This window comes from Otolemur garnettii, unplaced genomic scaffold (assembly GCF_000181295.1).
Source record: "Otolemur garnettii isolate 467f Iridium unplaced genomic scaffold, OtoGar3 scaffold00062, whole genome shotgun sequence".
NCBI lineage: Eukaryota > Metazoa > Chordata > Mammalia > Primates > Galagidae > Otolemur > Otolemur garnettii.
This window is the reverse complement of record NW_003852457.1, coordinates 9,238,439-9,246,783: the sequence shown is the minus strand read 5'-3', so window position 1 is coordinate 9,246,783 and position 8,345 is coordinate 9,238,439. Positions and strand designations below refer to the sequence as shown.

The following is an 8,345-nucleotide window of genomic DNA, read 5'->3' as shown; positions in this document are numbered from 1 at the left end:
AATTCTAGAAAATGGTGCCTGGTTGCTGTGGCTGTGGTGTTTAGATAACCTTCTGTTAGGCTGTCCTGGCCAAGGCACGGAGAGGTCTCCAGGCTGGCCCAGTCCTCCAAAGATAGCTGGGTAGATACTGGCAAAGCCATAAGCCTATGGAACAGAACTTTTTGGTAATACCACTCCTGTTGTCACACTGCGCATTTCCCTGTTTCTTTAAAAACAGTCACAATTAGTAGTTTTTAAAAACCAGTAAAATTTTATTATGTACTTATTTCCAAAGTAGACAAGAGAAATAGATCAAATATCCCAGTTCTCTTGATTGCAGAAAATGTTCATAACCACTTCATAGAAATTGAAACTGTTTTTCCTAAATTAACAGAATATTTGAAATAGATACATCAGGTTTAAATATTTTAATCCATAAGCATTAAAGATTAACCAGAGGCAAACTAAGATTGAGCTGTCAGTCTGAGATAGTTAACTGAAATTAGATCCCCCTACTGGGCTATAGCCTGCACCTCTCCTTGAGACCAGCACAAAGGCCAGGGAGCCTCATCTGTCCAAGTTCACCTGTGCACCTGGTAAGTCCCTGTGCCTGCAAGTCTTAATAAAGTAGGTTATCAGATGCAACAGTGTCAGGATCTATAACTCTGAAATGAGAAATAGGTCTTCAAAGCAAGAACCCAGTTGAGGATCTAATGGACAAATATTTACGTGACAAAGGGTTTTAAGAAATCAAAGAATGTACGAAGTGAATTGAGTTGTGAACAGACCCTCAGCGGCCCTCCTACCTGACAGGTTCCCGACAGGAGCCTGGGGGTTGTCCATAATAAGGGGCTCAGTCAGGCTTCATTTATTCCCCAAAATAGGCCTAACTTCTGTTTTCACCTTAAAACCCACAGAGTTATCCTGGCAGATCACAGTATGGTAGAAAACCTTGCAAAGAAGTCAGGCCATCTGATCCAAATTTTTCCCTTCGTAGCCAGAAATACCCAAATTGCAGCATTTTAGATACTTCTGCTTTTCTGCTGGCCTCTTCCTCAGAAACAACACATAACTGCAACATGGCCTACACAGGGAAGACAGAAGGAACGGCTGGAGCCAGATCATGAGCTGAGGACGAGGATGGAGTCTTGGGGTCCCTCAGGACCGTGTGATCATGTCTGGGGGCATGAACCCCGTGTCCCCAAGGGTCCTGAGTGCCACTCGGCCATTGGGTCGGATTACCAGGTGGGTGATGCTGCCGTTGTTGAGGGAGAGACGGAGCCAACCTTCCGGAGGAAACTGCAGTGCTCTGGGATCAAGGAAGAGAAAGAACATGCTAAAGCAAGGGAGGCTTTGTTCCTTTTTTTTTTTTTTTTTTTTTTAGACAGAGCCTCAAGCTGTCCCCCTGGGTAGAGTGCCGTGGCATTACAGCTCACAGCAACCTCCAACTCCTGGGCTCAAGCGCGTCTCCTGCCTCCGCCTCCCAAGTAGCTGGGACCACAGGCGCCCGCCACAACGCCCGGCTATTTTTTGGTTGCAGCCGTCATTGTTGTTTGGCGGGTCCAGGCTGGGGATTCGAACCCGCCACCTTAGGTGTACGTGGCTGGCGCCTTAGCCGGTTGAGCTATAGGCACCGAGCCGGAGGCTTTGTTCCTTAAAATGGGCTGCAGCAGGGGATGCTCTGCTCTACGCTCAGACAGGGCCAGAGGCTGGGGGTCTCAGTGGAGCTGACAGCCTCCTGCACACACTTGGTGCTGGGCCCCACATTGGTTAAATCTTCTCTATCTTCAGGGGTTATCAGAGGAAAGAGCTGCCTGAGATCAATAGCAATTGATCCATCAAAGAATGGAACTGCCCCTTTGGCATGATTCCAACTCAAAATATGTACGTGAGTCAGATCCATGGTAGCGTCTCACAAATGTGTGTAACTTACCTTACGGTTTTCCTGTATAACAACAAGGGAGCAGGGAAACAGTGCAACAGACACATTTCTGGAAATCTGTGGTGTTGCTTCCCAGAAGAGACCCATGGCTCCATGGCATTCTTCCTGCTCTTAAAAGTGCCATTTAGGCACAGGTAGTACTTGCTAAGCTCAGTGCTGCTCTAACCTCCCCATCACTGGCCACCCTATGCCTTCATGCTGCCTCCACAGCAGGCAGGGTGCCCTTCTGAACTGAACAGCACAATGGGATGTCATGTGCCCACTGGTGACCACCCAGCTTTCCTCATTGCACTTTTATCTGATACAGGTGAGCTCTACTCCCAAATTTCCAATTATTTTTGGTACATTTTCAGCATTGGAGTCACTTCCTAGTGATTGTCATATAAATGCAGGAATCACGGGTACACAAAGGAGTAACTATGACAGCTTGAGACAAACACCATAGCTCTGAGATCATACCTCCCTCCCACCAACAGCCTGAGAATCCCAGCTCCCCATATCCTTGTGTTTCTGGGGCAGCTGCCCTCTCAGACCACAGTGCTCCCAATCATCCCTGGGTTTCTTGCTAGGACTATACATGAGATGCTAGAGGGAAAGCCACTACTCCCAATTCTAGGGACAGGCCCACGACAAATGCATGCAGAAACCCAGGTCCTGGCTCCAAATGGCATCACTGATCAGTTCTGACTTGTCCCATTACTGTTAGCCTTTTCCTCATTAGAAAAGAAACCATTAGCTGCTGAAGCCCAAACACTTCCCTACATCTATGGCAGAGGGTCAAATTCTGCATTTAGTGAGATTCAGATTTTTTGAAATACATAAATACGTAACTTGCCTTGCCACCCAGAGGCCTCTACTATGGATGCAGCCCTGGTGTTCCTTGGAAAAGTGGCTAATTCCAGGACTGTGGCAGAGAAAATACATCCTGAGCCTGGAACTCCCTGTGGTGCCAGAGATACCTAGGAGCCCAAAGAACACGGGGCCCCCTTAAAGGGGCAACCTGTACAGCCCACAGAACAAAGTGAACATTGACACACTACTTTGCTCCAAGTCAAAGATTATTTCAGGTCAAGCACAGCCTGACCAGTGCCCTACCTGCACACGATGTAGCGGATGACGTTGGCATGACAGATGAAGATTTCATAACTGTCTTCTTCCTGTTTAGCATCTGCGCGGTGTATGTAGTTCCGGAAGGCAGCCTCAATCCGGGCTCCATCTTCGTAATACTGCTGGGGGCATAGTTAGGAGTCGTCTGTGCAAGCACATGGGCAATACCACTATCAGGAGGACAGATCTGTGACTGCCTGGGTGGCCTGGGGACAGCAGGCATGTGGGCTGAGGGGGTTGTACTTACCACAGCTTCCGGCTTCCAGTGGGACACTGGTGGGTCCGGCTCAATGGGGGCACCCTCCCGTAGCAGGTCTGTGCTGACCTTGCAGACACCTGGGGAGAAGCAGTGGAGCCCAGGCACTGCTGTCACACATACAGCTGGCATCTCCACCGAGGAAGAGCCCCAGGCAGCCGCATGCAGAGCACTCACCTGGTAGGTGTTTGCCGATGATGTCAGTAGTCTCCACTGCACGGGTCATGGAGGAGTGGACAATCCTGTCGAACTTCAACCCCAAGCTTGCAAGTCGGAGCCCAGTAAGTTCAGCCTGCTCACGACCTTGAGGCAAAACACACTTCAGAGTCGTGTGCCTGGATCTCTCCTTTATCTATACCTGAAGCCTAGCTAGGCACCAAGTACTATCCTCAGGTATCCGCCACCATGGGGCTTGGGCCTGACTAGGGCCCAAGCATCCAACAGGTAAAAGCACCAGGCAACCTAGTTTTCAAACCCCACATCTGATCTCGTTAATAACAGTGACACACCTGATGACTGCTAGAATCATCACTATTTCTGGGTCTCCCACACCATTCTTTTTGTTGTTGTTGTTGTTGTTGCAGTTCAGCCAGGGCTAGGTTCAAACCTGCCACCCTCAGTATATGGGGCTGGTCAATGAGCCACAGGTGCCGCCCTCTCACACCATTCTTACTCCACTGTGTGGCATGCTGGTAGTGTGAGATTACAGATGTCAATATACAAAAACTGAGCATCTCAGTGTTACTGAGACTAGATGCAAGTACAAATGCATTTTGTCATATGTTTTAGCAGCTATTGAAAACATCCTCAGCAAGTCAGTTTCCACTGGATGTGGTGACATCTATATACCTCCTTCACTTCCTACAATTGTGTCCAGGATGAAGCCAGAAGGCAGCTCTTCAAGGGAGGGGCAGAGTTTGCTGGAACACAGGCTTGTAAACCCTTTGACCAAATATGTATATGAATGAGTAATATCCCATTCAAACATATTTTTTAAATTTTAAACACTATTTCACACTACCCTGACATTTCTTTCTCTAGGAATGTCTCCTATAGACAGCCACATAGAGGCACAGATGAAGGTGGAAGGACATTCCCAGCAGCACTGGTAACTGCAGCAAGAACCAGTGACTGTGGGTCTGTCAGGGGACAATTGGGTCTTATCTCAACAGAACCTCATAATGTGGATGCACTTTCAGCCTGAAAGTGCTGAATGGAAGGATCTTCAGCAGTCAAGCAAAATGTAGAGAGCACCAGGTATGCTGCTTTCAGGCACCCCAAGGGAGACTACAAAGTCTCTGCTAGAATTCACATTGAATTTGATGCCTATCACAGTAATTTTTAAAAGCTAAGGACATTTTTAAAAGCCTTTCTCCTATCCAAGTTCAGCTGACAATCACTGATAGTGACAAGCTCAAGGAGGCCCAGCACCCCAAGAACCTGTAAGAAAGCTGACCAAGGGATCATCTGGGATGCAGGCTCCCGCCAACATACCCAGTGGGGTCAGAATGCGGTCCTTTTCCAGAGAGCCATCCACATAGTACTGGGAATGTCTGATGAGGAAGATGTGCCGTGTGGCCTTGGCTTTGTAGTGGTCCAGCTTGGATGCCAGTTCTTCTTCTCCAGATTCCACATTCCTCTTCCGCAGATTGATCAGAGACAGTGGTTCCCGCCTAATGTTGAAATACAAATGATACGTCTTTGTGACCTCTGTTCCCAAGTCACCACTAAGTATTTTTAACAAGACGGTACTTCCAAATTGTCAGACTAATTGGCAAGAGCTCTGGGGAGAGGCCAGAGCCCTCAGCACTGCCCTAGAGTCCAGCTTCTCAGAACATACTCCACTTTGTATCCTGCAAACTCAACGCTAGGCCTGTTTTGGGTAAGCAAAGCCTTTGTGTAACTTATGTGCTAGCGGGAAGTGGCAGACAATCAGTAAGAGAGAAAACAGACAACCCAGAGCATGATCCAAGGACATGGGGAACAAAATCAGGTAGAAGGATAGAGAAGTGGGAGGGAAGTATCCATAGGGTGGCCAGAACAGTCTGGCTAATTGGTGACATTTTTCACCAGACCACAAAACTGCATTGTCCAAGAGTAGCCACTAGCTACATGGCTATTTAAATAAAAAATAATGAAATACAATTAAGAGCTCCATTTCCTCAGTCACACTAAGCACATCTTAAATGTTCACTTGGGATATGGCTATTGCACTGGACAGCAAGGAAGAAAACATTCCTATTATCGCAGAGACCTATTCCAGAGCTGCTGGAATATGAAGGAAGCCTATCTGGTGAGGAGAGGCTGAGTCAGCTTCTGGTGGCTCACAGAGCTGAGGCTCGTAAGTTAAATGTGGGAACAGCACAAGTTGAACCTACCAGAACTTGCTGAGCTGAGACAGTAGTGGAAGACAAAGTTTTGGAAGGGTACAATGGTGCTTGCAAGGGTTATTTGGGCTGTGCTAATCTGGGGCACCTGTTGTACAGCACTGGCAGGTCTGGTAGAGCCAGGAAAAAACATTTGGGAGCTATAGGCACAGAGATGTAGTTAACCAGTTTAACCAGATTCGGCTCTGGAATGTTCCAGCATGGACACGTGGCACACAGAAGTGTCCCCATTCTAGCACTTAACTGCAGTGGTTCATGCCTTCTGTCACCAGGCCTTCCTCAACCTAACAGGCTCAATTCTCTTCTTCCCAGCCACTATTCATAAATCTAAACATGACAAGCAAACACAGAACTTCAGCTTAAATACGATGACACTGGATTCAACTATTGGTTTTACTTCAAGCAAGTTTTTTAACCTCAGGAGTGAATTGGTTTCCTTAAACAGGCCTAAGAAATTCAGAATATTGTGCTGAGTTTTAAAAAAGAGAGTATGATTCCAATCTATCATGAGGAAAACATGAGACAAATACTGAGGAACCTTCCACAAAATACCTGACTAGGACTCCTCAAAACAGTCATCATCATCAAAACAAGGAAAGTATGAGAAACTGTCATAGCCAAAAGTAGCCTGAGACATGAAGACTAATGAGGGATCCTGGAACAAAAAAATATTAAAAACATCTTTTAAAAAATCTCAACAAAGAAAAAAATAAAAATAAATTAAAAATCTCAACAAGGCATGAACTTTAGTTAGTAACGTATTAATACTGGGTCATTAGTTGCAACAAACACACCATGGTCAGTTTAACATATTAATAAATTAGCTGTGGAATATAAAAGGAGTCTATTTAATCTTTGTGATTTTTCTGTAAATATAAAACTACTCTAAAGTTTATTTTTAAAATTAAGGGTTAAAAACAATGACTAATACGTGTACAACCCTGGTAGCAAGTATTAGTTCTGTGCTGCTTTTCTCACGCTCTCAAGGGCAGAAAGGACCGTCCCACAGTGACCACTTCCCTCCTCCGGAACTGCCCCATCCAATAGAAACAGAACGCCAGCAACAGAAGTAATTTAAAATTGTCTAGTAGTAACATTAAAAAAGTAAAGAGAAACAGGTGAAATTTCAACATCTCACTTTATTTAATCCAACATACCAAATATGCTATCATCTCAACACGTATTAAAAACCTACCCTGTTGTAAACATGTAATGAAACTAAAACCTCTCTCCCGCATTCACGCGCGCCATTTGCAAACGCGCTACCAAACCACCTGCGGGGGCCAAGCAACCCGAGGCACGATTCCAGTCGGGCCCATAGGCCACACAGCTCCGAGAACCCCAGGTCGGTCCCGCCCCACCCCGTGGAGCCGTCCCCCACCCTGGTCTCCGGCCACGCCCCGCGAGAACGGAGACCACCACTGGCAGAGGCGCACCTGTCCCAGTTGGGATCCCAGAGGCCGAGCCCCGAACGCGTGTCCCCCGCCCACGCCGGCAGCTCGGGCGAGCGCGGCTCCGCGTCCCCACCCGGGCGCTGCTTCCCCACCGCCACTGCCGAGAAGAGCACGGCAGCTGATCCCCCGGCCAGCCCGCAGGCCGCCAGCTGCAAAGCCTGCCGGAACGCCATGCTGCCAGTTCCCCGCCGGCCTGCGCAGGCGCTCTCGCCCGGACGGCGCGCCGCGGGTTGCTTCCGGTGGGCCAGGCGGAAGTCCCGCCTTCCCGGCTTCACGGTCCCTGAAAGCTCCCGGACCTCCGGGCTAAAGGTTTGAGAAAAGGTTGCTCTGCGGACCGGTCGCGGGGTCCCCGAGGCCTCGTCTTCCCTGAGACCTTACCTAGACGTCTGCGGAAGACCTCAGGGTCGGTTCATTTGCTTCTTCCAGGCCTGGCAGAGGCGGAAGCAGGGAGGGTGGACACTTTGGAGGGCGAAGGGGAGGCGTGGAGCTGCTGGGATGCCGGGCTGTGGGGAAGCGGTCCTGAGGCAGCAATGAGGTGGCTGCAGTTTACAAATGAAGTGGAAGTGGGAGGCAAGATAGCGCGGGGCCTTTGACACTCTTGAAGTATACAGTATGGGTGCTCTGCCTTGGGGCTGCCTGGAGCAATGGCCACCCGGGAAAGACAAGGCGGGCCCCTTTTAGTGCTGCCCCACCTTAATCCTGTCCCGAGCAGCTGTCACACCTAGGGGAAGGACGATTTGGAAAGTAACCTGGAGTAACGATTCCCATGTTGCTAACTGTCCATCGAAGTGGTTCCAGGGTAAGGGCTGAACTACAAGGAGGTCCCCTCCCAGGCACAGAATGAGAGAGACCCCAGGGTCTTTTTTGTCGCGACAAAGGGGGCCTGTTCGTCTATGGCGAGCATATCTTGCTATGTAACTCAACCTTTCTCCTCATCAAACTGTTTTCACCCTTGCCTTGCTTTAGGTGGGTCTGGTCATTTTACCACCATAAGCACACCAAAAACAGAGAAGGCAAACTGACCAGGGCCTTACAAGTAAGAACTTGGGACTTTAGGTGAGCTAGAAAACCTCTGAAAGTTTGTTTTTAAAACTTTTTATTGGCTCGGCGCCTGTGGCTCAAGCGGCTAAGGCGCCAGCCACGTACACCTAAGGTGGCAGGTTCGAATCCAGCCTGGACCCGCCAAACAACAATAATGGCTGCAACCAAAAAATAAAAAA

At 48.5% G+C, this 8,345-nt stretch overlaps 1 protein-coding gene across 3 annotated transcripts; it reads right to left on the bottom strand.

Moving 5' to 3' along the window:
* Positions 1-299: 299 nt before the first annotated feature.
* PGAM5 (PGAM family member 5, mitochondrial serine/threonine protein phosphatase) lies at positions 300-7,349 on the bottom strand. Of its 3 annotated transcripts, none has more exons than XM_023514959.1 (6): positions 7,108-7,349; positions 4,779-4,957; positions 3,462-3,587; positions 3,276-3,364; positions 3,017-3,173; positions 300-1,288 (listed from the first exon to the last, which is right to left on the bottom strand). In XM_023514959.1, the coding sequence occupies exons 1-6, from the start codon at positions 7,296-7,298 to the stop codon at positions 1,218-1,220; spliced, it is 813 nt and encodes a 270-aa protein (XP_023370727.1). In that variant the 5' UTR covers positions 7,299-7,349; the 3' UTR covers positions 300-1,217. The 3 variants fall into 3 exon arrangements, with proteins under 3 accessions (XP_023370727.1, XP_003792936.1, XP_023370726.1); XM_003792888.3 differs by having other exon boundaries at positions 3,017-3,150; XM_023514958.1 differs by having other exon boundaries at positions 3,017-3,147.
* Between the last annotated feature and the right edge of the window lie 996 nt (positions 7,350-8,345).

What these genes read in the sequence shown, in the direction of transcription:
- PGAM5 (XM_003792888.3), bottom strand. Translation starts at nt 7,298, where the DNA reads ATGGCGTTCCGGCAGGCTTTGCAGCTGGCGGCCTGCGGGCTGGCCGGG. An exon ending in CATCGGCAAACACCTACCAG is followed by an intron (nt 3,365 to 3,461) that starts GTGAGTGCTCTG and finishes GCTTCTCCCCAG; the next exon opens with GTGTCTGCAAGGTCAGCACA. An exon ending in ATCCGCTACATCGTGTGCAG is followed by an intron (nt 1,289 to 3,016) that starts GTAGGGCACTGG and finishes CCTTGATCCCAG; the next exon opens with AGCACTGCAGTTTCCTCCGG.